This window comes from Solea solea, chromosome 15 (genome assembly GCF_958295425.1).
Source record: "Solea solea chromosome 15, fSolSol10.1, whole genome shotgun sequence".
In the NCBI taxonomy this organism is placed as follows: Eukaryota; Metazoa; Chordata; class Actinopteri; order Pleuronectiformes; family Soleidae; genus Solea; species Solea solea.
The window spans coordinates 21970391-21997561 of NC_081148.1; the positions used below are offsets into that span (position 1 = coordinate 21970391).

A 27171-nucleotide genomic window follows, 5' to 3' on the forward strand; every position below is an offset into this window, starting at 1 on the left:
TTTCTTTGTCAATGTCCGAAAGTGATGGACGGAATTTAAAAAAATATTATTATTTTTTCATTTTCTAGTTATAATAACAAAAATTGAAATCACTAGAAGACAGAAACGGAAAATTGCCCCTTTTTTCCTATTGTCCGACGCACATTTGGACATTTGCACATTTTGGAGTTAGAAGTTGACATGCCAGTCCAAAATGTGCAAATGTCCAAATGTGCGTCAGGGAGTCCCATCAAGCTTGAGCCTTTTTCAGCGCAGAATCTCCTCACATTTCTTGCAGAAAATCCTCTCTCGCCCCCACTTTCGTACTATATGCGTGCAAAGATGACATTTGAGCCTGGGTAAGGCGAACCACAGGAAAAAAATAACGGGACAAAAAGAAATCAAGGGAAATTCTATTTTCAATTAACAAACGGATATTTAAAAACAAAAAATGAGTGGTTATTTAATTTTCGTTTTAAAATACAAACATTAACATTAAATTACAAGGTTTTTTTCTTTGTCAATGTCAGAAAGGGGTGGACTACATTTAAAAACATTTCTAGTTATAACAAAATTAAAATCACTAGAAGACAGAAGCGGAAAAATGCCCGTTTTTTTTATATATTGTCCGACCGGAAGTTGACGTTTTCTGGCAAAAGTGTCCAAAGTGACCTGTGGTTCGCCTTACTCTGACATGATATTACACATGCGCGCAAATCGATTTTGCGCTGAAAAAGGCTCAAGCTTGATGGGACTCCCAGACGCACATTTGGAGTTAGGTGGTTTAAGCCATAACTGAGGTAGGAACCTGCTATATCTCCCGTTTGCTATGAAATGATACGAACGGCATAAACACTGGTATTTTCAAAAGATAATAATAAACGTGAATCCACTGCGTATTCAACTTTATTAGCAGCGTCCTCGTAACTTCGCGCCAACGATACTGCACAGAGCGCAGCCGTGCGTCGGCAGGCGCACCGGTTGGTGGAAAGAATGGCCAAGTCCATCATTGATCTCCACAAAGCTGCAGCATTCCTGTGGCCGAAATTCAACCAGTTGCAGATGCTGCCGCTGACCAAAGGGCAAATGTACAACATGTGAAGTCCCGCCTGTTCACTGCGCGGCAGCCGGTAACGGAGGACCCAGATGACGCGAGCCAGGAGACGGGGGCTGCGTCAACAGCAGAAGCAGCAACGCCCACTCCCACTGCAAAGAAAACACCGCGGGAAATGGGAATGGGCAAATATGTCTTAAAAACATACTTTTAAGGCCGCTGTCATTTGCGATCTCCAGCAGTTGATCTTCTTGCGTCCGTGACAAGTGACAGAGGCAAGCATCTTGACATGCGTCAAGAGTGAGTCATAGACAGATGTGGTGGAGAGAATCCGGTAATTTTCCAAAATAAAATATCGTTCAGAATCAGTTAATAAATAAAACGGAAATAATGTAAGTTATGTATTCTTTCTGTGTGGTCGGGTACCAATTGACCCAGGGACTGTACCGGTTTGCGGCCTTGGGGTTGGAGACCACTGAACCAGAATACAATGGCTTGTTTGTATCAATCTTGTCTCCATATTCTTTCTCTGTGTGTTTTTCCAGGGACAGCAATAAACCAATCAACGTTCTGACAGGTATCGACTACTGGCTCGACAATCTGATGTGCAATGTCCCAGAACTGGTTATGTATTTTCACATTGATGGCATTGTTCAGGTAAATTACTGCTTGCTTTTTTCCACCGTTGTTACCACAGCTTCTTTTACATAGTATATCATTATTATTGGAAGTGAAAGTGTTTCTCGTTTTTGACAAAACAGGACCTTCAATATACAGCGTTTACATTAATAATGGGTTCATACATGACATTTATTTAGAAATACGAGAAGATAAAGACTGAAGACATCCCTCATTTGGAGAACTCGACATTCTCTACAAAGGTGGTGAAAGACATTGCCCAAAATATCCTCTCCTTCCTCAAGTCGAACTGCACCAAAGAGGGTCACACCTACTGGCTTTTCAAAGGTGGGAGACGAGCCACCGAAATTCTTAAATCTGTACCTGTGCTGTACCCTGTGCATCTGTCTATTGTGGTGTTTTCTAACCGACAGCTAGTGGGAGCGACATTGTGAAGCTTTATGATCTTACTACTCTGTGCGAGGAGGCTGAAGAGGAGAAATGTCAGAATCCCTTCACTCTTCCTGTGGCTGTGTTATTGTACAAGTAAGTTTCTGTTACAGACTCTTTATTAACACATCAGTGTTCTTCATGGTTTCTGCAGGTGTGAATACCGCTGTAAACTAAATACATTAACCCACGCCGAGTCAGTTTTAAGTTCTCTGGTTTTTGCAGAGTGGCAGGCAACTTGATGCTGAGGGCGAGGCAAAACAGGAAGCACTACGGCACAATCCGAATACTACTCTTAAACTGCGTTGAACTCCTGGATCAGGAGCAGCATCCCCAGGTAAGCAGAAATCCTAAGTAACAGCTAAAGACATCTCCACATTTTACATGCCCTATGTCTGAAGAGAGCTGCTGCAGACGCACTCGCACTTATGGACACATAGCCTTTATGAGATATAAAGAATAGATTGGATTCTGCATCCTAATGGAGTTAAGTTTTTGATTTTTTGATTTTAAAGTGGACATATTATACTCTATTTCCCCCATTAAAATAGTTCCCTGGTGTCCTAATGAACATGTCAGTGACATGCTTTGGTCAAAATACCATAAGGATGAAGCATCATAGCAGTTCAATAACCCTGCTAAACCCAACCCATTTCAGAACGCTCGGTTTTCGTGCATGGTCCCTTTATATGCAAATGAGACACAGGCTCATTTGCACACACATAAAAGAGGGAGGCAGGTCCAATTTAATTAGGACGTGTCAGAATGGTCAGTTATGAGCTCTATGTGACCTTTTCTTAACAATGTGTGTGTTTGTACGTCGGTGAAATACGGTCGCTGTAATTAGTAACTAATTACAGCGACCGCTGGCCGCAGTCTGTTGTGAAGTGGTGCGAACACACGTTTGCTGACTTTATCCGGCACATTAGCTTCATATATAAAATCCTCTGAGGCTGGAAGTTTGTGTAAAACACTGTGCTCCACTGTGCAGCCACCAACAGCACACTTGTCCCTCCGCGTTGACATAATACCGCTCTTCCTCCCTCGCCTGCACTCTCGCAGGGTGGAGCTAAGGTGGAGCTCTCGAAGTAAACTTACTGGTGGGCGGTAACATTCGCGGTGAAATGCGCATGCTGCCGTCATAAGCGCAGGGAATTCAACATCGAGTGTTTTATCGCCTATACTTACACTAAGGGGGACCACGAAAACATGACGGAGTATTCTTTTTCCACACTTTGGTGACTGGTAGGGCCTCCAGAGTCCCAAATATAAGTATTAAAATGGTTAAAAAGTTGATTTTGCATAATATGTCCCCTTTAAGTCTTTGACAAAGAAAGTACAGGGTGAAATCACAATCATTGATTGGACCTGCCTCCCTCTTTTATCTGTCTTTTCAGATCATTGCCTCAGCCTACTGTATGCTATCAGAGCTGTTCCTGCTCGATCTGGCTTCAGAGGATTCTAGAGATGAAGGGGAGTCGCTCCAGTCCAGGGGCTCAGAGGACAGCTACACCGATGAAGACAGAGAGGAAGATGAGGAGGAGGAGCTAACGGAGAACAGGGCTGATAACGCATCCTTCAGCAGCCGCTCCAGCCCACAGGACGATAATAATGTCGTGGCAGTTATCCCCTCTGTAGGGGAGCTGTTGGTCCCGGACAGATACAGATCTACTCACCAGATCAGAGTGAGTGTGAAGTTTAGTGTTAAATAGATTTTTTTAAATTGTTGTTGTTTTTAAAAACAAAACAAAAAACAAACTAATCTTTCCATTTTTGTCTATCTGCAGCCAAGTGATATTTTACCCATTTCTCAAGACAAGGAGGAAAAATGTAGACACGTCCTGAGCTATGTACTAAAGGTGAGTCAATGAATGAGGCTTATGTTTACTGCACATACATTGTCTATAATGTGCTACCTATCAAATGATGACTGTATCACCCACATCACAGGGCCTTAAGGCAGTGGACAGCAGCGTTAAGCAGGAGAGTGATCTTCCAGCTGCAGACCCTAACACACCAATCCCCCTCAAGTATGAGGACAGCGATGCTATTGGAGCCTGTGCATCCGAAAAAGCTACCTGTCTTCTGCTTGAAAGAGGTCAGCTATTGTTATATCTCATAATAGAACTGCTACTATTGCTACTTAATGCTACTATTGCTGTATAAGTGTTTTGCATCTTTCTCTGTTACCAGCGGGGCCCATGCAGGTGGACCAGAAGCGTCCGACACGCTCAGGGATGATCCCCGGCTCCTGGCAGCACCACATGAAGCTACAGCTTTTCCTCAAAGCCTCCAAGGCCTACTACGTCCTGTCTGATGCAGCCTCTAATTTGCTGAAGTATGGACAAGCTTTGCGTTACATAAAGCTCTCTCTGCAGTGCTATGGTAAGGTTATCTAACTTTTGAAAGTAAATGTGATAAAATGCTACTATTACATTGCTGGTTTGAGGAATTTAGAAGTTTACTAAACATAATTCAACTTCTATTAAGCAGCTTAATCAGTAAACATTTCATTTCTGTTTCCACTATACCCGCATTCTCTTCTTTCAGATGCCTATTGCTCTGTGAGCAGTGCACCACAGCCACAGGTGCTGTACTTTCACAGCCAGTGTCTGTCTCTGTGTGGAGACATCCAGCTGATGTTGGCCCAGAACGCCAGCAACAGAGCAGCTTACCTGGAGGAATACAGCTACCAGACCAAAGAGGATCAGGAGATCCTTCACAGCCTGCACAGAGAAAGCAGCTGCCAGGGTCAGTCACTAAAAACCTAAGGGCCATTTACATGCAGCATTTTGTTGTGTTGGTTTCCATGAAGCTGTTTCATTTTTCAACTGTTGAAACTTAAACATTGTCTTTGTTACTCTCCTGATCAGTTAATCACATCTTTTTCTGGTGCTCTTGAAATGGATGTACCAACATTATCACGATACACGAACATTTACTCTTTCCATCCAGCCTTCAACATGGAAACAGACCTAGCCATGGACCCCGAGTATCAGCTGTTTGTTAGCAGTAAGTGCTACGAGGCGGCGTACGAACTGCTGGTCTCCAAGGCGTTGAAAGGTCACGAGTCAGATCAGCAGGCTCAGGTGCTCAAACGACTGGGAAACATTCGCAACGAGATGGGAGTGTACTATATGAACCAGGCAGTAGCCATGCAGGCTGAGAAAGAAGGTATGTTGGTTAACATTTGCAACACCCTAACAGTTGTAGAACAGACGTCTATTGGCCTTAACCAACCCTTGTTCTCCTACTTGCCCTACAGTGAAGAAGTCGGTGTCCGTAGCAGAGCAGGAGTTGTGGAAAAAAAGTTTAGCCTTCTTTGAGAATGGCATGAAGGATTTTGAAGCCATTGGGGACAACACCAACATCTCCTTGCTGCTGTGCAACACTGGCAGACTGATGAGAGTCTGCGCTCAGGCTCACTGTGCAGTCTCTGCCAACCAGAGCAGAGGGGAGTTCTCACCTGAGGAGGCCCTCTACTACAACAAGGTGCCTTTCTTCAGCCACACTGAATACGTATACATTACTGATCTGCTGCTTTTGTGTTGTTCACACAAGGAGTAACTGCTGCGTATACAGGGTTTCTCTTTTATAATCTTAAAAAATGCAATATTAAATATGCCTATGGACTCAACAAAATGCCCAACTGAGACCATGAGACCATTATGTTTAATTAAGTTACAAATCAAGTGAGAGGTAGGCTAATTTTCCCATAAACTTCCATTCAAACCAAGCTATCTTTGCAGCCAGTGGTATTGCCCTCCGGTGGCTATTCAATATATTTCCATGGCCTATTTTGCTTCAACAGGAACCCAAAAGAGTAATTTTTATGCTCATAATACACTAGTAGGCAACTTCGAAGACTTATCATCTTTACTCTTTAGTGCAGGGCTGTAGGGCTGTAGAGCTGTAGTGCAACTGTGCATCATATTCTAGTAAATATTAATATAACTTAATATTAATTAATTATATTTTATAATTATAAAATCACATAATCATCTAGAATGTGAGGTTTTATTGTATTTTCACCACAAAGTTTCATTTGTGTTTTTAAACCGTTGCTCACTAATACACAAATACATGAAAATAAGAATTAAAAATAATCTCTCTGGCATTAAATATTCTCTTTTATTCAATATCTGTATTGTTGAGCCTCTACCTATACACCCTTGAAGTAACTTACACTTTTGGTGCATTTCCACTGGCTCTACTCGCCTTGGCACAGTTTAAGTAGCGTTTCCACTAGCCTAGTGGTTAGCGTGCTTAAGCAGGTACTATGTGATGATTGGTCAGACTGCTGGGCGCTGACTGGCCAGAGTCCTGTCATAGGAAGAGACGTCCCACACATAAATCAAGCCGAACAGTGCCGAACTGTAGATAAATTAAAACTATTTAACAATCCTAAAAACGTGGGTTAATCTCCAACAACTACAGAAGTGTGGTGTAAAGTCACTAGTCACTCTCGTGTGTGTGTGTCGCGTATAAAAATAAGTCACCGCAGTTTCACTCAGCCGTGCAGTGATGACTCCGCCCACGTTAAGTAGGTACTTTTTGCAGTGGAGACGCAACCTAATCGTGCCGTGGGTTAGGTCCTAAAGAAGTCTCTTATATCCAGTTTTCTTTTCTTTGACATCCTTCAAATCCAATACAGCACACACACACCGACACAAATGTAAATGACACCATTGATATTAAAATCCGTCTAGCTGACGTGACCCAGGAAGAACAAATGCCGAACATGTTGACAACTTGCAGTTGCAGATAACATGCACTGCCTCTCGTCCGGTCCAACTAGCAGGTTGCATGTAGCTTTTACAAGCAGAAGGAGTGACAGTGGGGGCAGCCAATCACATGTAAGTTAGCGAGAAACCGGCAGCCGATCAGGGAGAGGCGGGACTTCTAGCAAAGACCGACATTGAACCCTCTGTGTGCCATAATCATTGACTACGGACAGCGGTTGTATTGATAGTGACTACACAGTAGTGGCTGAATATTGGTAGGGACGTGTCCCTAGCGTCCCTACCCAATTCTATGCCCTTGGCTTAAACAATCATCAACCCCTGTATTTAAAAAAATCATGTCTCACAAAACAGGGAAATGATTATTGCTGATCAGTATTTTGTCCCACCCTAATGTTATTTTTATTTAATTTAGGCCATGGACTACTACCTGCAGGCTATAAGATCACTGACGATACGAGAAAACAACCCAGCAGTGTGGGACAGTGTAAACTGGGAGCTGTCAACTACGTATTTCACGCTGGGTACACTACTGCAGGACTACCCCCCTCTGTCCAGGAAAGCCCAGGAGCCGGTACCCTTTTATCTTTAATATTTTTAAACATTTTTAATTTGGAAAATCAGTCAAGTCCTTCATTGTAGTGTTTTTCTCCAGATTCAACGGGAGGTGACTGAGATGATGATGAATTCCCTAAAATACTGTGACCTCCAGACGGAGTCAGCTCGTCAGCCGCTCTATCAGCACAGAGCTGCTGTCATTCACTTTCGACTGGCCTCTATCTACAACAGCCGCTTCCGCAACCAGGTGAGAAGTTGTGCTTTTCTTTCTTTGAAATATGTTTTCATACATAAAGTGTATTAATAGTAATTGTGTTTGGATAAACCGGCTTTCAAAATGTTAAAATGCTAGCTTTTCAATGACGTTTAATGCTTACAAAAGTAGTTTACATTATTTGCAACAACCAAGTGACTGGTGTAGAGTTACTGGTGATGATGGGAAGGGTATTTTTTTATTTTTCACAGTATATCACCCAGTAGTCTGTGTTTCTGTCTCTAATTGTGTGACAGGTGGGGAATGAACAATTGAGGAAGCTGCAACGGAGCCTTACAGAGTTTCACTATAGCAAGGCTGTAAGTCTATTCCTCAGCCACAAAGATTATCCCTGTGAACTGCTCGGCACTCTGCTGGAGTGGGTATCCTTTGCTGAGTTTACTATGGAAGGTGAGAAATGTTTCCTCCCCCACTAGGGCTGTAATCAACCAAAGAAATTCTTAGTTGACTAAAGCTCTGAAATTTCAACTGAAAATCAACTAATCGGGGGTTTTGCATCACGTGCATCGGCGCAATATCATAGCCTATGATTTCCAACAATATACTATACTGTCAACTAGTGATATCAGCACAAGGACTGTTGATTATTATTTAGATTAAGCTGCGCGTGTATGTTCAGTCTCGCTCTGTGCGAGACTGAACATACCGCTCAGCTTCGTGGCTGAGGCAAGAATAGACCATTAAACCTAAATCTTTTACTCTTAAACACAAAAGGCAAGTCCACCTGAGGAAAAATAATATTTATTAAACAAACCAGATCAAGACGAGTGCAGAAGAGAAATAAAGTACATAAATGAAAAATAAAACGGGCTCAAAACAAATAGCCTACAAACAGTGGGAACGGCACAATTAGTAAATAAAACATAAAAAAATAGAAACTGCCCAAGTCCTATAAATAATACTAGAATCAAATGTGCACATTAATAAAAGGGAACCATACAAATACATTATTTAGCCAAATCTTAAACTTCCTCATCTCCGCACAACAGCATCGCAATCTCCTTCTCTTTGTCGGTCTTCTCCTCTGAAAACATCCCCATTAGCACATGGTACTTTCCTCCTGATGAAATCAAATTAACCATAGACGCCAAGAAATGAACACGGCACAGTCGACCAATCAGAATTTGAGTCGACCCAGAGTGTATCGGAGTGATTAATCGACCAGTCGACTAGGACTTTACAGCCCTATCCCCCACTGATTTAACAAAACAAATCAACTGGGATTGGCTCCAGCTTCGCGAAAACCCTTAACAGGAAAAGCAGCTGAAAATGAATTCATGAATGACACTAACAAACCACCACTAAAAAATCTTTTAAAATAACATCTCAAAGGGAGAAATAATTGTTTGTCTTAAGGATGGTTCAGGTTTATGAAATATGGCTGTATGATATACTCACACATGTATAAACCTGCATGGTGTGAGAGTCTGCCCCATATGCCGAGAACCAGCTTGACATAGGCAGATATGCTCTCAGTGAAAACATGGGCATGGAGGGGACACAAGAAAAACTGATAATACTCACATAACAAAAGGCTTATCTAATAAAACCCATGCCAGTTACAGTTAAAACTGCGTGCTCTCAGCGTGAGACAGCCTTTTCCAGGAGGAAATTGAAGCACGAAATGTGTTTCTAATGACTTCACTGCAAGCTGAAAGTCAAAACAGACTATTAAAAACCTTCAGTTCCAATAAATCCAAGCTTAAAATGAAATACTCTAAGTAAATGAATATAATACAGCTTTAAAAATGGATTTTCTCCCTCACAAAAAGAAGATAACTAAATGTCTCTGTAAGTCAAAAAGGCTGTTGGTAATAAAGAGGCCTGAATTGGAGAACATTAAGTGTTTCTGTCCACAGCCTCTTGCAGTTAAGTTTAATATCGTGTGCTTCCACAGGTCAGAGCAGCAGTGCAGCTAAGCTGAAGAGCCTGACTGGAGCTCTACAGATCATGACAGAAACACGCTCTGCTTTCCAGCTGATTCACAGTAAGCTTCAGAAGGAAGAAGCAGAGGTAATTTTCAGCGAAGCAGTCGGGTTTACAAACTTCACTGAGCTGTGTTCCGTCACCCTTTTCCTAATCACACACCATCACATCTTTTTCCCCGTCTGTGCCGTAGTTGGGTGAATCAGCACAGTCTCCTGATGTGGCCAGTGCTTCTTCCACCTCGGGCCTGAACCTCCTAGAAGTGATGAAGTTAATCGGTCTGTTTGAGCAAAGCTTCTCCTTCCTGCTGCTGCAGCTCCTCAAAAGGATGACGCAACAGAAGCCAAGGTGAGAAAGAATCCAAAACATTTGCGTCACTTTACAGATCCAGCGTCTAACATTTTGGAGGGTTTTTGAAATGGTGGCATATAGTGAGGTGGTATAAAAGGAGGCTGTATCAAAGTGATATTGGTAGGTAGTCATGGTTGTGACATTTACTACACTGTAAAAGGACATCTTTCTGTTATGTGAAGGCCACTGTAGTTCCCTGGAAGTTTCACTAATGCTTACAGACTGGAGGTTTAATGCTTGGCTGTGAATACGCAGGTAGAGGGGCAGCTCTCAGGTTACTAGAGCAGTTTATTGTTGTCTGCTGGAATCTCTGTATAACAAGACTTCATTGGCCGTTGCTTGGAAAGTTGGACATTTGTCAGCTTCCACGATACAAAGCGCACTGGATCCACAAAGTAAATGTGTAGCGTCTTAGTTAAAGCCTCTGTCAGAGTACATGTAGCTGTGTCTATGCTCACTCCAGGCACTTGTGTTTATTACAGCCATAAGGATGAGGAGCTGCTGAAAACGTACAAGGACGTGTACACCAAGCTGCTGCGAGCCGACAAAAACAAACCTCTCCTCAGTCGGGTCATGCTCTACATGGAGCTCCTGCAGCAGCTGACCCCACAAACGGGAAGTGAAGACACAGGTGCACACTCACGGCAGAGTCTCTGAACACACTATGCAGAACATGTCCTCTGTTGTTTTTAAAAATTAAATCATTAAAATGAAATAGTGGACTCACAGTTAGAAGAGTTGACTCACGATGCCCTGCTGCTGACCAGGGGACAGCGGCGGCGGTGGCAGGGCTTTAGCTGTTCAGCTAACTCTAATGCGAACTTGGTATTCTGTCGAGATTTCGCCGCTTTCTCTTCCCGAAACAACCTGTCTTTCGTCTGATACCAGGCTGGAGTTGCTGGAAGTCTTGGCGTGTCCGCCAATAAACCATTACATCTTGAATCCATCTTTACCATAAGTGCCTTAAACTATTAAATGCCTGTCAGCTACTAGATATTCTTTCTTTGAGCGGCGAGTGTAAACCTCGCGTGATCTGATGCCAGGTTAAAGGTGAGCGAGAGCTCGTCTTTTTTCTTAAATTTGGCTTAGAAACTATATAAAAATTTAAGCAGCGATACAGATTTTACCTGACTAATCTCTAATGAATACACAAATACAAAACAGATCATTCTTTTATTTGTTTTAAAGAAATGTTATGGGTTCCCATTGGTTGAACAGTGTTGTAAACCTGGACCTGTGAGGCAACAGTGATACCCACTATTCTGTCGTGTGGCCCTCTCCAGTTATCCATCCATCTTCTACTTCTTTGTCTTCCGAGGAGACTGTTTGCTTTAAGAGATATAACTAAATAACATATATATGTATATAATACATAATATAATAGTGTTGAGTTTTTTTTTTTTTTACTTGTCTTTACTGTTTAGTTGGATTTACCCTGTATGTCCTAATGTGTTTTAATAATCATAAATATTTGACATTGGAAACTTAATTACAAAACTTTGTTTTATGACCACCTGCAGTACATGCTGGACCCACCAGGGGGCTGCTGCTTTAGGTATCAATGGTGTACAGAGAGGTCCCATTTTTGTTTGCAGAGTATAAAGAAATTAATTATTTATTAATTATTTTCATTAATTAATTAACAATGGTTCATATTTATTTATCCCCAGGCTCACATTTAACTGATAGTTGCCAAAGTACATGTTTTCATTTGGTTTAATTGTAGATTTAAAAACTTGTCAGCAGATTGTTTTTTTTCTTTCTTTTTTGATGCAGACATGTAAATATGTGTATTGAGTGAACTAATGACTGAGGTAATTAGTTCACTAATTAGTAAATTGAAACCACAACTAATGAATAAATACATTTTACACAAAATCGTGTGTGGGGGGATTTCAATGGCAATGGCAATATTTAAAAAAACAATTTTTTTGTCATTAATATTTTCAAAAGTATTTGTAAAATTAGTAAAATCTCAGTTTAATTACACACGATTAAAACACGCTCCACATCTAGTTCCACTTGCAGAAGTTTAATGGTTTATAATGTAGAATGTGCTCAACTTTTCTAGAAAGACCAACGCGTCTGTGCACTCTACTACTTCCGGTTCATTTTTGTCCCTCAAAATATCACTGTGGCTCAAATATATCCCGTGATATCAGATGTAATTTATTCAACAAACTAATAAAATAAAATCTATATATTTTTCCTGAATAATGAAGTAATTTCAACGGTTGAAAAGGGAAAACAAGAACATTTTGGAAGCTAAAACCGGAAGTTGTTTGCTGTCGCAGTGTCGCGTGTTTCCTGACAACAACAGACCGAGGGAACGAGAGAGAAGCTGCTGCTGTGTTTATCTACTTATACAAGTTTTCCGTGTTTAACATAGCGATAACTGCTTACTGTGTGAACGTCACGGGCATTTCTTCCAAGAAGTGTTGTATACTAGAAGTACACGTTTCCTCTACGACTCTGCGTTGTTCTGTGGATTACCTAGCATGTCAAGCTAGCGAATTAAAATCACGAACGTCAATAACTTTGACAAAAGTGAGTGTCGTCCATGAAGTCAACCATGGACAGGTTGAATTGTTGTTAATAAGTGATCGTTGTTTGCTGGACGGTCGTGTGTCCACTATGAGCGAAGCAGCAGCAGGAGCTGGAGACGGCACAGACAATGCACTGGAGGAAAGTAGTGGTGCTACCTGCTCGGAAAACAACAAATATGTAAGTAACCACACTGATGGTATGTAAACACGTGTTGTTATTGTATAAAAATGACAATTAAACCACATATATATGCCCCTGTTGGCTGCCATTGTCAGTAAACTTCTGGCAGCAATAATAGTCACCATCCACAGCCTCTTTTAAATGCAGACTGAACTACTTCAATGTGAAAAAAAGGTTATGACGAGGAATGCACCGTCATAACCGTGACTGGCCGATTTTCACATGATTTTCAGGCAGAGATATGCGGATTTTATGCCGGTCAAAAGCACTTGCGCGCCGCAACAGCGCGCAGCAACACCAGCACACGTTGTAACGTGAGCTGGTGCAGATGGAGAGGCTAACGGGTTAGCAGTTAGCAGAGGCTCCGGATAGCGAGTTAGCTCAGAGAGTCGACAGAGAAGAAGTGGGGATTTCCACACGGCAGCTATATTCTACAGTATTCACATCGACCACACAAAGCCAGGTCTCCACGACACTACGTTCACTAATCATGTCCACGGAGCAGGAGGCCACCACCTTGTGGCGCTATTCAGTATTGGAGTAACAACACATCTAGACGCTGACTGTTAGTCTTGAAGAATTTATCTGTTAACCTGTTCCATTTATTTTATACGGTAGCGGATTAGGGCCACAGAGGAAACAAATATTGAGTTCTGACTTCTTATTTCAATCTCAGAATTCTGACTTTAAACTCAGAATTCTAAAGTCAGTGAATTTCTAGTGAACCATATTGTGGCCCTAGGCAGAAGCACATTTTCCCCAGCTGGATACTAAGGTAAATTTGTGAAACCATGGATAACATATCCTTAGAAAACCATTACATTCTTACCACAGTTAGTGATCTGTGGTCATCCTTAAGATAAGAAAATAAAATCATTTATTTGTACCACATGGGGAAATTTGCATTTACAGAAGCCAACAATCACAACAAGGTAGAAAAGTATAAATAATGTAAGAAAATAAAAGTGCAAGAAAAAATAATATCAAAACCAGATAAGCAATAGCTTATAGTTATATACAGTAAATACAAGTAAACAGTGCACTCAGGGAAGATGGTGTTATAATGTATAGTATTGCACAGGGAATGAGGCAGTTTTTGGTGCGGGTGTGGTCTGCTGGTTGTACAGTCTGACTGCAGCAGGGAGGAAAGACCTCCCTTACTAACACATGATGCTTCATTTTGTTATCATTCAGGACTCTGTTGTATGCTCAGGCAGCTCTGAAATCAAAAGCCGTGCTGTGGTCAAGTACTCTGCTGCCCCTCCTCCTACCAGCTATGCCTTGCTGCAGGAGAAGACAGACCTGAAGCTGCCTCCTGCCAACTGGCTAAGAGAAAACCCCCAGCTGGGCAGTGCAGGCACAACTATATTAGGGTCCAGCAGCAAGAGCAAGCCTTTTTCCAGGTATAACTCAAAATACAAACTACAAACTACAACTGATATTCATTGCTCTGATGTCTCTAATCTAGAGACACAGTAATTAAGTTCCATTTCTTCTATTTGTAGTTTTGGGATGGCCTACGACTTCATTGACTGCATTGGCGATGATGTTGACGTGGTGTCAGACTCAGAGGTTTGTGGGGCTGTTGGAAAGCCCACATTTTGTTTATGAAAAACAAAAACAAACAAAAAAATACCTGATGCAAATGTCTGTTTTCTGCCACATTCAGAACATCAAGAAGCTTTTGAAAATTCCCTTCAGCAAGTCCCACGTCAGCATGGCTGTTCACCGGGTCGGGAGGACGCTGCTGCTGGATGAGCTGGACATTCAAGAGCTCTTCATGAAGTCCTCTCAGGTACAGCAAAGCTTTTGAACCGGACAAGTCAAAGTTGTTCCATGCTCTTGTACAAAGATGTTGTGCCAGCATTTTAAATGACATCATGGCAGTAAGTGGTTTAAGTGATTCTCCCTGCTGTGTTGGCTTTGTAGACAGGAGATTGGACGTGGCTGAAAGAGTTTTACCAGCGGCTAATTGATCAGAAATGGCAGAGGAAAAAGAAAAGTAAAGAGCACTGGTATCAGAGAGCAATCCTCTCAAAATTCCTCTATTACAGGTGAGTTAATGTGTGGTACACAAATTCTCTAAAACAGCAAGTTGACTGCACCATGCGAGTTGGATTAAACTTTCTGTCCTAGATTGTTTTGGTCATCACTCTGTCAATATCTGTGGTTTCTTACAGTATAAATGGTAATGGAGCCGAGGAGGCTGTACCAGACAACTCGAATGAGGGGGATGTGAAAAATGGGGCAGAGGAGTGCAGTTATTCCTGGCTTGCCTCCTTCATGAGCACACAGTCAGACGCAGAAGAGTCCGATGCTCCCAAGGAGGTACACAAAAAATCTTGAGAATATCAACTAAAACTCTGAAAGATATAATGCTTGAAAATATACAAATTTAATTGCTAAAAATGGATTGAAAAAAAGACAAATCTAAGTGTGCGCAACATGCCTGTTTTGTAGATCCGGTGTGGTGTTGTTGCAAAAGCATGTGAAAAAAACTACAACATTTTCTCAGCCAAAAAGAATGTTAATCTCGCGATTAAAAAATGGGTTTGAGTTAAAGCTGTTAATAATGCGTTTAAGTGACAGCACTAGTTAAAAACAAACAAAACAATATTTACTGACTGTATTACTTTGTGAAACATGGAGGAAAGTGTTTCTTTGGTTTGTTTCATGCACTTAAATGACTACAGACGCCACCTCGGTTTGTTGCATAATGTTTGTTGATGTTATTTGTTTGACAGGGTTTAAGAAATGACTTTGTGCGAAACATCATGTGGACGTTTGAGGATATCCACATGCTGGTTGGATCCAACATGCCTATTTTCGGAGGTGGTCGCTATCCTGCCGTCAGTCTAAGACTCAGGTTGGAGGTTTAAACTAAGTTTCTATTGTCCAGGGTTTAAAATACAAATTCATACAGAAAATGATTAATCCTGTAATTTTCATTGCATTGCAATGTTCATTTTTAACAAGAAACTGCACATCAACAAAATATGGCTTGAAAATCTATGTGATGACTCAGTTTGTTCACGCATAGTTATGATAGATGGAGAATATTGTTGTAGACGGTAATTAATTTGAGATAATCTGAGCAGCAGGTGGTGAACCAGAATACAATGGCTTGTTTGTATCAATCTTGTCTCCACATTCTTTCTCTCTGTGTGTTTTTCAGGGACAACAATAAACCAATCAACATTCTGACAGGTATCGACTACTGGCTCGACAATCTGATGTGCAATGTCCCAGAACTGGTTATGTGTTTTCACGTTGATGGCATTGTTCAGGTAAATTACTGCTTGCTTTTTTCCACCGTTGTTTTTTTACATAGTATATAATTTTTATTGTTAGTGAAAGTGTTTCTCGTTTTCGACAAACAGGACCTTCAATACACAGTGTTTACATTAATAATGCGTTCATACATTTCTTTAATTTAGAAATATGAGATGATAAAGACTGAAGACATCCCTCATTTGGAGAACTCGACATTCTCTACAAAGGTGGTGAAAGACATTGCCCAAAATATCCTCTCCTTCCTCAAGTCGAACTGCACCAAAGAGGGTCACACCTACTGGCTTTTCAAAGGTGGGAGACGAGCCACACATTCTTAAATCTGTACCAGTGCTGTACCTTGTCCATCTGTCTACCTTGGTGTTTTCTAACCGACAGCTAGTGGGAGCGACATTGTGAAGCTTTACGATCTTACTACTCTGTGCGAGGAGGCTGAAGAGGAGAAATGTCAGAATCCCTTCACTCTTCCTGTGGCTGTGTTATTGTACAAGTAAGTTTCTGTTACAGACTCTTTATTAACACATCAGTGTTCTTCATGGTTTCTGCAGGTGTGAATACCGCTGTAAAGTAAATACATAAACCCACGTCGAGTCAGTTTTAAGTTCACTGGTTTTTGCAGAGTGGCAGGCAACTTGATGCTGAAGGGGAGGCAAAACAGGAAGCACTACGGCACAATCCGAACACTACTCTTAAACTGCGTCAAACTCCTGGATCAGGAGCGGCATCCCCAGGTAAGCAGAAATCCTTAGTAACAGTTAAAGACATCTCCACATTTTACATGCTCTATGTCTGAAGAGAGCTGCTGCAGATGCACTCGCACTTATGGACACATAGCCTTTATGAGATATAAAGAATAGATTGGATTCTGCATCCTAATGGAGTTAAGTTTTTGATTTTTTGATTTTAAGTTGACAAAGAAAGTACAGGGTGAAATCACAATCATTGATTGGACCTGCCTCCCCCTTTCATCTGTCTGTTCAGATCATTGCCTCAGCCCACTATATGCTATCAGAGCTGTTCCAGCTCGATCAGGCTCCGGAGGATTCTAAGGATGAAGGGGAGTCGCTCCGGGCCGGGGGCTCAGAGGACAGCTACAGCGATGAAGACAGAGAGGAAGATGAGGAGGAGGAGGAGCTGACGGAGGACAGGGACGACACCGACTCCTTCAGCAGCTGCTCCAGCCCACAGGACGACAATAAAGCTGTGGCAATTATCCGCTCTGTAGGGGAGCTGTCGGTCCCGGAGATATACAGATCTACTCACCAGATCAGAGTGAGTGTGAAGTTTAGTGTTAATAGATTGTGTAAAATTGTTGTTCTTTTTAAAAAAAAACAACAACTCATCTTTCCGTTTTTGTCTATCTGCAGCCAAGTGATACTGTACCCATTTCTCAAGACAAGGAGGAAAAATGTAGACACGTCCTGAGCTATGTACTAAAGGTGAGTCAATGAATGATGCTTATGTTTACTGCACATACACTGTCTATAATGTGCTACCTATCAAATGATGACTGTATCACCCACATCACAGGGCCTTAAGGCAGTGGACAGCAGCGTTAAGCAGGAGAGTGATCTTCCAGCTGCAGACCCTAACACACCAATCCCCCTCAAGTATGAGGACAGAGATGCTATTGGAGCCTGTGCATCCGAAAAAGGCATCTCTCTTCTGCTTGAAAGAGGTCAGCTATTGTTATATCTCATAATAGAACTGCTACTATTGCTACTTAATGCTGCTATTGCTGTATAAGTGTTTTGCATCTTTCTCTGTCACCAGCGGGGCCCATGCAGGTGGACCAGAAGCATCCAACACGCTCGGGGATGATCCCCGGCTCCTGGCAGCACCACATGAAGCTACAGCTTTTCCTCAAAGCCTCCAAGGCCTACTACGTCCTGTCTGATGCAGCCTCTAATTTGCTGAAGTATGGACAAGCTTTGCGTTACATAAAGCTCTCTCTGCAGTGCTATGGTAAGGTTATATAACTTTTGAAAGTAAATGTGATAAAATGCTACTATTACATTGCTGGTTTGAGGAATTTAGAAGTTTACTAAACATAATTCAACTTCTATTAAGCAGCTTAATCAGTAAACATTTCATTTCTGTTTCCACTATACCCGCATTCTCTTCTTTCAGATGCCTATTGCTCTGTGAGCAGTGCACCACAGCCACAGGTGCTGTACTTTCACAGCCAGTGTCTGTCTCTGTGTGGAGACATCCAGCTGATGTTGGCCCAGAACGCCAGCAACAGAGCAGCTTACCTGGAGGAATACAGCTACCAGACCAAAGAGGATCAGGAGATCCTTCACAGCCTGCACAGAGAAAGCAGCTGCCAGGGTCAGTCACTAAAAACCTAAGGGCCATTTACATGCAGCATTTTGTTGTGTTGGTTTCCATGAAGCTGTTTCATTTTTCAACTGTTGAAACTTAAACATTGTCTTTGTTACTCTCCTGATCAGTTAATCACGTCTATTTCTGGTGCTCATGAAATGGATGTACCAACATTATCGCGATACTGTCCCATTTGTGGTCTTTTCCATTTGTTTTAGAATTACCAATTATTTATCAATCCTTTTTACTCTTTCCATCCAGCCTTCAACATGGCAACAGACCTAGCCATGGACCCAGAGTATCAGCTGTTTGTTAGCAGTAAGTGCTACGAGGCGGCGTACGAACTGCTGGTCTCCAAGGCGTTGAAAGGTCACGAGTCAGATCAGCAGGCTCAGGTGCTCAAACGACTGGGAAACATTCGCAACGAGATGGGAGTGTACTATATGAACCAGGCAGTGGCCATGCAGGCTGAGAAAGAAGGTATGTTGGTTAACATTTGCAACACCCTAACAGTTGTAGAATGACACTGAACAGAATTCTATTGGCCTTAACCAACCCTGTTCTCCTACCCACCCAACAGTGAAGAAGTCGGTGTCCGTAGCAGAGCAGGAGTTGTGGAAAAAAAGTTTCGCCTTCTTCGACAATGGCATGAAGGATTTTGAAGCCATTGGGGACAACACCAACACCTCCTTGCTGCTGTGCAACACTGGCAGACTGATGAGAGTCTGCGCTCAGGCTCACTGTGCAGTCTCTGCCAACCAGAGCAGAGGGGAGTTCTCACCTGAGGAGGCCCTCTACTACAACAAGGTGCCTTTCTTCAGCCACACTGAATACATATACATTGCCTGGCCAAAAGAAAAGTAACTAAAAAATTTAACTAAGCAAATAGGTAAGGGGTTGCTGCATTTGGTCAGGGCTAGGTTCAGCAACATTATATGCCCAAAGAATGAGGTCAGCTGACTACCTGAATATAATGAATGACCATATTATTCCATCAATGCATTTTTTTCTTCCCTGATGACATGGGCATATTCCAAGAGGACAATGCCAGGATTCATCAGGCTCAAATTGTGAAAGAGTGGTTCAGGGAGCATGAGACATCATTTTCACACATGGATTGGGCACCACAGAGTTCAGACCTTAACCCCATTGAGAATCTTTGGGATGTGCTGGAGAAGGCTTTGCTCAGTGGCCCGACTTTCCCATCATCAATACAAGATCTTGGTGAAAAATCAATGCAACACTGGACGATGTGACCCTTTTTTTTTTAGGTGGTGACTTTTTTTTTGGCCAGGCAGTGTACATTAGTGATCTGCGGCTTCTGTGTTGTTCACACAAGGAGTAACTGCTGTGTATACAGGGTTTGTCTTCTAAGATCTTAAGAAATACAATATTAAATATGCCTATGGACTCAACAAAATGCCCAACTGAGACCATTGTGTTTAATTAAGTTACAAATCAAGTGAGAAGTAGGCTAATTTTCCATTCAAACAATATTTTTGCAGCCAGTGGTATCGCCCTCCGGTGGCTATTCAATATTTCCACGGCCTATTTTGCTTTAACAGGAACCCAAAAGAGTACCTTTTTTTTAATGCTTACAATACACAAGTATACACAATACTTGGACCATATTCTGCTATTAGGCATATATTGGGCATGGGCAGAGGCAATTGGTGGTGATGGCAAGCCCTTTGGAAGTTGAACCAAGTGCATGTGTCTATACTGGGCTCAAAATAAGATACTATACGCTACCAGTGGAAAAAGTGCTTCCCCAGAGTCTGACCCCGGTCACAGGGCGGCTGTCCATGACTGTCCATGACAATCATTAACCCCTGTATTTAAAAAAAATCATGTCTCACAAAACAGGGAAATGATTATTGTTGATCAGTTTTTTGTCCCACCCTAATGTTATTTTTATTTTATTTAGGCCATAGACTACTACCTGCGGGCTATGAGGTCACTGGCGATACGAGAAAACCACCCAGCAGTGTGGGACCGTGTAAACTGGGAGCTGTCAACTACGTATTTCACGCTGGGTACACTCCTGCAGGACTACGCCCCTCTGTCCAGGAAAGCCCAGGAGCAGGTGCCCTTTTATCTTTTAATATTTTTTAACATTTTTAATTTAGAAAATTAGTCAAGTCCTTCATTGTAGTGTTTTTCTCCAGATTGAACGGGAGGTGACTGAGGTGATGATGAAATCCCTAAAATACTGTGACCTCCAGACGGAATCGGCTCGTCAGCCGTTCTATCAGCACAGAGCTGCTGTCATTCACCATCGACTGGCCTCTATGTACCACAGCTGCTTCCGCAACCAGGTGAGAAGTCGTGCTTTTCTTTCTTTGAAATATGTTTTCATACATAAAGTGTATTATTAGTAATTGTGTTTGGATAAACTGGCTGATGTTTAATGCTTACAAACAGTAGTTTACATTATTTGCAACAACCAAGTAGACTGGTGTAGTTACTGGTGATGATGGGAAGGGTACTTTTTTTATTTTTCACAGTATATCACCCAGTAGTGAAGGTCTGTGTCTGTGTTTCTGGCTCTAATTGTGTGACAGGTGGGGAATGAGCACTTGAGGAAGCAGCACCGGAGCCTTGCAGAGCTTCACTATAGCAAGGCTGTAAGTCTATTCCTCAGCCTCAAAGATTATCCCTGTGAACTGCTCGGCACTCTGCTGGAGAGGGTATCCTTTGCTGAGTTTACTATGGCAGGTGAGAAATGTTTCCTTCCCTACCGATTTTAACAAAACAAATCAAAATCAACAAACTGGGATTGGCTCCAGCTCTGCTTAACAGGAAAAGCAGCGGAAAATGAATTTATGACTGACTGACTAACAAACCACCACTTAAAAAAATAAAATACATTTTAAAATAACATCTCAAAGGGAGAAATAATTGTTTGTCTTAAGGATGGTTCAGGTTTATGAAATATGGCTGTATGATATACTCACACGTGTATAAACCTGCATGGTGTGAGAGTCTGCCCCATATGCTGAGAACTGGCTTGACATAGGCAGATATGCTCACAGTGAAAACATGGGCATGGAGGGGACACAAGAAAAACTGATAATACCCACATAACAAAAGGCTTATCTAATAAAACCCATGCCAGTTACAGTTAAAACTGCTTGCTCTCAGCATGAGACAGCCTTTTCCAGGAGGAAATTGAAGCCCGAAATGTGTTTCTAATGACTTCACTGCAAGCTGAAAGTCAAAACAGACATTTAAAAACCTTCAGTTTCAATAAATCCAAGCTTAAAATGAAATACTCTAAGTAAATGAATATAATACAGCTTTAAAAATGGATTTTCTCCCTCACAAAAAGAAGAAGATGACTTAATGTCTCTGTAAGTCAAAAAGGCTGTTGGTAATAAAGAGGCCTGAATTGGAGAACATTAAGTGTTTCTGTCCACAGCCTCTTGCAGTAAAGTTTAATATCTTGTGCTTCCACAGGTCAGAGCAGCAGTGCAGCTAAGCTGAAGAGCCTGACTGGAGCTCTACAGATCATGACAGAAACACGCTCTGCTTTCCAGCTGATTCACAGTAAGCTTCAGAAGGAAGAAGCAGAGGTAATTTTCAGCGAAGCAGTCGGGTTTACAAACTTCACTGAGCTGTGTTCTGTCACCCTTTTCCTAATCACACACCATCACATCTTTTTCCCCGTCTGTGCCGTAGTTGGGTGATGTGGCCTGTGCTTATTCCACCTCGGGCCTGAACCTCCCAGAAGTGATGAAGTTAATCGGTGTGTTTGAGCAAAGCTTCTCCTTCCTGCTGCTGCAGCTCCTCAAAAGGATGGCGATGACAAAACAGAAGCCAAGGTGAGAAAGAATCCATATTCTTATATATATATATATATATATATATATATATATATATATATATATATATATACACATACACACACATGTTTTTTGAAACGGTGGCATATAGTGAGGTGTTATAAAAAGAGGCTGTATCAAAGTGATATTGGTAGGTAGTCAAGTTTACTACACTTTTAAAAGGACATCATTTCTGTTATGTGAAGGCCACTGTAGTTCCCTGAAAGTTTCACTAATGCTTACAGACTGGAGGTTTAATGCTTGGCTGTGAATACACAGGTAGAGGGGCAGCTCTCAGGTTACTAGAGCAGTTTATTGTTGTCTGCTGGAATCTCTGTATAACAAGACTTCATTGAGCGTTGCTTGGAAAGTTGGACATTTGTCAGCTTCCACGATACAAAGCGCACTGGATCCACAAAGTAAATGTATAGCGTTTTAGTTAAAGCCTCTGTCAGAGTACATGTAGCTGTGTCTATGCTCACTCCAGGCACTTGTGTTTATTACAGCAATAAGGATGAGGAGCTGCTGAAAATGTACAAGGACGTGTACACCAAGCTGCTGCGAGCTGACAAAAACAAACCTCTCCTCAGTCGGGTCATGCTCTACATGGAGCTCCTTCAGCAGCTGACCCCACAAACGGGAAGTGAAGACACAGGTGCACATTCATGATGAAGAATGAACATGAACAATGAAGAGGAAAACGCTCAATACTGTGACACTGCTCTCTGCACCTTGCTGGACATCCAAACAACTGTCTTTGCACAAAATAAAACCCCACAACAAACACCGACATCTGTATTAACAGGCACATCCTCAGGGAACACTGACAAAAGAAAATTTCACCTTCTGCGCCTTTAAAGAAAATCATCTTTTTCTAACGTGTGCCTCACAGATTTTCAGTTGTACAATTTTGTTTGTAAATTTAAAATGCGTAATTTAATTTTCTGTTTGTTTTTGGCAATTCTGAGTCTAATTAAACGCTCCCCTGTGTAGTGATTAATTATACAATTGTTGACTTTGTGATGAGCTCAAATGTGTGTATTTCCAGAAAAAAACATTGTGCAATAGTTTTAGCAATAGCTGCCACAATTGGTCGATTAGTCACGATTACGTCAACTATCAAATTAGTCGCCGACTAATTAAATAATCGACGTTGGCTTAAGTGGTTCAGTGCTTCATGGACAGGATGACTTTAGCTGGACAGTTGGTGGTCGTGTGTCCAGTATGAGTACAGTAGCAGCTGGAGACAAATAAGTACAAATAAACCAAATTGCTATGCTCCTGTTGGCCACAGTTATCGGTGGATTTGTAAAGTCCCTTATATAACTCAACATACTTTTTCTACAACTGCTATTCATTGCTCCATTGAGATACAATGTTGACTTATGTAACAATATTTTTAGTTGCACTATGACCAAGTATTTTTAATTTGGTCATTTAAATTATCATTTGTCAAAGTCTTTAAAACCTCACTTTAGGTAATGAGTGCTGCTTTAAATTTACAACACATTGTCAGTGCTTTTTTCCAGTGACGACTTTTAAAACATATTGGGTTTGTTATGTTCTCACTCTTGTGTTTCAAGTCAAGAGATCTTTATCTTTATTGTCCCCGGAGGGCAATTTGTTCTGCCTTCTTGTCATCTATCTAAACATCAATCGAAAGTCTTTGGATTAGGAGGAATTTTATTATTGCCAGTTTATTAGAAATTTAGCCAGTGTTAGACTGGTTAATTGGTATGGTAACTGCAATTGTTGGCACTGTTGAACTGAATTACATTACACTAACAGTTATTTTTAATTCTAATAATCTATCAATCACATTTAAAGAAGAGTCAATTCAATATTATAAACACCTGTCATTAGTCAGTCAAAGTTTGTATTAGAGGTTGAAAGCATCATGGTCTCTGCTCTGCTCAATTATGAAAACTGGCTGGGCAGATGGTGTCCGTTGATGGTCAGATCCCACTCATTAAGACCGATTAGTTCTCCTGAGTCGATTCATTTTAGGTAAAAAAATAAAAACCACAAAGTATAACAGAAGTAGAACATAAGTATTCACAGTCTTCGCTCAATACTTTGTTGACAATTCCTTGGACTACATGGCTTGGCTCATGCACGGTCAACTATGGGACCTAATATAGACAGGTGTGTGCCATCCTAAATCTTGTCTAATCAACTGAATTTGCTACCGGATGAATCTGAGTTCAATTCTTCTGAATATTTGTTTATGTGATTCTGAGCATGAAAAGGGAGTCGCTCCGGGCCCGTGGCTCAAAGGACAGCTACAGCGATTAAGACAGAGAGGAAGATGAGGAGGAGCTCTGTCACAATAAAGGAGTCACATCCTGTATATTATATCACAAATGGACATTTTTTGATCCTGCATGGGTCTTTAAACATGTGGGTGTGTCACCAGCGGGGCCCATGCAGGTGGACTAGAAGCAACCGATGATTCCCAACTCCAGCACCACATGAAGCTACAGCTTTTCCTCAAAGCCTCCAAGGCCTGTCTGATGCAGCCAGTAACCTGCTGAAGTACGGACAAGCTCTCTCTTCTTTTTCCGCTTCATTTGTATGCTTTTCTTCCAGATGCCTATTGCTCTGTGAGTGTTGCACTACACCAACAAGTGCTGCAGTTTCACAGCCAGTGTCTGTCTCTGTGTGGAGACATCCAGCTGATATTGGCCCAGAACGCCAGCAACAGAGCGACTTTCAATGGTGACATGTTACACGTGGGACGTTTAAAAAAACCCTATGTTATCAAAAATAAAGTCCCGTCTATCATGTTGGGCTGTCTCGGTTTTGTCTTTGTCCAGATATATTAATTATGTCAACATATTCCATCCTTGGCTGCTTTGCCTTGAATCCAAGGTGGTCACTGCAGAGGGAACATGGTATTTTGAATGCAGCAGTGTCAGTGAACTGGATCACCCCTATGGTCACTGGACTGCAGCAACAGCAGATGGAGCCCCAGTGGGACCCAAACCGTGCACAAAACTCATTAATCAGACTGGACCGTTGGTGCACCGGGTGACTGACTGCTGGACAGAGACTGAAGGGAAGAGCAGGATGTGGAGTCATAGACTTAAATTACATTGTTATATAATTTATATATATTTTTTTTTAATATGAGAAAACGATTCCTGTAAATGCAGTTACAGCAGATGTTGAAAATCCATGAACGAACTTTGTTAAATGAGAAAGAAATCATGATCTCCTGACAGGGCACAGATGATTTCATGAGTGAATGAAATCATCATCAAAAAACAAAACAAAAAAGTACAAGCGCATATTGGTGCATAATGTAGCAACTAATTTACATTTTGAAATGGTAAATTAATCATTTAACAGCAAGAAATATAATAAACTTAATTGTATGCATCTTATATTAAACAAATCTTAACTAAAGGTTGGGAAATACATGAATAATGCTCGACAAAAGCGGCCACAAGTTTACATGTGTTTGTAAATTATCCTTAGTCTACAAGCTAATCTTCCTCCCAAATTCTTATTGTTTTTAGGGTATTCCTAGGTTTTAAAATAAATTATTTTTATACAATATATTTATTGGTTATAATAATTGGTTTTCTTATTAGTAATGTTTTTCTATTATTATTCGACATTGTTTTGCTCTTGAACGTCGCCTGTAGTGGCACCGCTGTCCCTCTGGGACAATAAAGTTTATCTTGAATCAAATCCACGGCTCACTAAATTCACACTCACGGCGGAGTCTCTGAACACACTATGCAGAACACGTCCTCTGTTGTTTTTAAAAATAAAATCAAATAAAATGAAATAGTGGACTCACAGTTAGAAGAGTTGACTCGCGATGCCCTGCTGCTGACCGGGGGACAGCGGCGGCGGCGGCGGCAGGGCTTTAGCTGTTCAGCTAACCCTAATGCGAACTTGGCATTTTGTCGAGATTTCGCCGCTTTCTCTTCCCGAAACAACCCGTCTTTCGTCTGATACCAGGCTGGATTCGGTGGAAGTCTTAGCGTGTCCGCCAATAAACCATTACATCTTGAATCCATCTTTACCATAAGTGCCTTAAACTATTAAAATGCCTGACAGCTACTGATATTCTTTCTTTGAGCGGCGAGCGTAAACCTCGCGTGATCTGATGCCAAGTTAAAGGTGAGCGAGATCTCGTTTTTTTTTTCTTAAATTTGGCTTAGAAACTATATACAAATTTAAGCAGCGATACAGATTTTACCTGACTAATCTCTAATGAATACACAAATACAAAACAGATTATTATTTTATTTGTTTTAAAGAAATGTTATGGGTTCCATTGGTTGAACAGTGTTGTAAACCTGGACCTGTGAGGCAACAGTGCGAGCCACTATTCTGCCGTATGGCCCTCTCCAGTTCCAGATCCATCCATCTTCTACTGCTTTATTCTCCGAGGAGACTGTTTGCTTTAAGAGATATAACTAAATAACTAAATATATAATACATAATATAATAGTGTTGAGTTGTTGTTGTTTTTTTACTTGTCTTTACTGTTTAGTTGGATTTACCTTGTATGTCCTAATATGTTTTAATAATCATAAATATTTGACATTGGAAACTTGATTACAAAACTAAAAATTAAAAATTAAAAACCACCTGCAGTACGTGCTCGACCCACCAGGGGCTGCTGCTCAAACTTTCGGTATCAATGGTTTTCAGAGAGGTCCCATTTTTGTTTGCAGAGTATAAAGAAATAACATTTGAAAATAAGAACAACACTAACAATGGTTCATATTTATTTATCCCCAGGCTCACATTTAACTGCCAAAGTACATGTTTTCATTTGGTTTAATTATAGATTTAAAAACCTGTCATCACAGATTGTGCCAACACTAACAGGTTTTCATTTTCTAGCAATTCTTTTTCTTTCTTTTTTGATGCAGACATGTAAATATGTGTGTCAACCACTGAGGTAATTAGTTCACTAATTAGTAAATTGAAACCACCACTGATGAATAAATACATTTTACACAAGCTCGTCTTCAGCTTGTGGCCTTTGCGTGTGAGCCAGTTCCCATTTAAAAGACCAGACCCCTCCGA

The 27171-nt window shown here is 41.3% G+C and overlaps 2 protein-coding genes across 2 annotated transcripts in view; both read left to right on the forward strand.

Annotated features, from left to right (window-relative positions):
* The window catches only part of LOC131474427 (erythroid differentiation-related factor 1-like), a 22896-nt gene extending 11152 nt beyond the window's left edge, over window positions 1-11744 (forward strand). Inside the window, exons 8-24 of the mRNA XM_058652275.1 lie at window positions 1579-1690; window positions 1852-1999; window positions 2086-2197; window positions 2327-2438; window positions 3499-3786; window positions 3889-3960; window positions 4052-4199; window positions 4295-4486; window positions 4652-4852; window positions 5057-5275; window positions 5367-5593; window positions 7259-7417; window positions 7499-7648; window positions 7912-8065; window positions 9573-9706; window positions 9795-9949; window positions 10435-11744. Of these exons, the coding sequence (XP_058508258.1) occupies window positions 1579-1690; window positions 1852-1999; window positions 2086-2197; window positions 2327-2438; window positions 3499-3786; window positions 3889-3960; window positions 4052-4199; window positions 4295-4486; window positions 4652-4852; window positions 5057-5275; window positions 5367-5593; window positions 7259-7417; window positions 7499-7648; window positions 7912-8065; window positions 9573-9706; window positions 9795-9949; window positions 10435-10609 (2758 nt within the window). The 3' untranslated portion in view covers window positions 10610-11744. The remainder of the gene's footprint in view (window positions 1-1578; window positions 1691-1851; window positions 2000-2085; window positions 2198-2326; window positions 2439-3498; window positions 3787-3888; window positions 3961-4051; window positions 4200-4294; window positions 4487-4651; window positions 4853-5056; window positions 5276-5366; window positions 5594-7258; window positions 7418-7498; window positions 7649-7911; window positions 8066-9572; window positions 9707-9794; window positions 9950-10434) is intronic.
* Window positions 11745-12416: 672 nt separating this feature from the next.
* On the forward strand, window positions 12417-23628 carry edrf1 (erythroid differentiation regulatory factor 1). The gene is made up of 24 exons (XM_058652176.1): window positions 12417-12676; window positions 13874-14082; window positions 14185-14251; window positions 14349-14474; window positions 14609-14733; window positions 14860-15007; window positions 15424-15545; window positions 15855-15966; window positions 16117-16264; window positions 16349-16460; window positions 16590-16701; window positions 16952-17242; window positions 17338-17409; window positions 17501-17648; window positions 17744-17935; window positions 18101-18301; window positions 18557-18775; window positions 18876-19102; window positions 20223-20381; window positions 20464-20613; window positions 20860-21013; window positions 21755-21870; window positions 21977-22119; window positions 22626-23628. The coding sequence occupies exons 1-24, from the start codon at window positions 12587-12589 to the stop codon at window positions 22786-22788; spliced, it is 3606 nt and encodes a 1201-aa protein (XP_058508159.1). The 5' UTR covers window positions 12417-12586; the 3' UTR covers window positions 22789-23628.
* The last annotated feature ends 3543 nt before the right edge of the window (window positions 23629-27171 follow it).

Excerpts from the sequence above, each read along its gene's own strand:
- edrf1 (XM_058652176.1), top strand. The coding sequence starts at position 12,587 with ATGAGCGAAGCAGCAGCAGGAGCTGGAGACGGCACAGACAATGCACTG. Across the intron at positions 14,083-14,184 it reads AAGAGCAAGCCTTTTTCCAG|TTTTGGGATGGCCTACGACT; the intron begins GTATAACTCAAA and ends TTCTATTTGTAG. Across the intron at positions 21,014-21,754 it reads TGCTGAGTTTACTATGGCAG|GTCAGAGCAGCAGTGCAGCT; the intron begins GTGAGAAATGTT and ends GTGCTTCCACAG.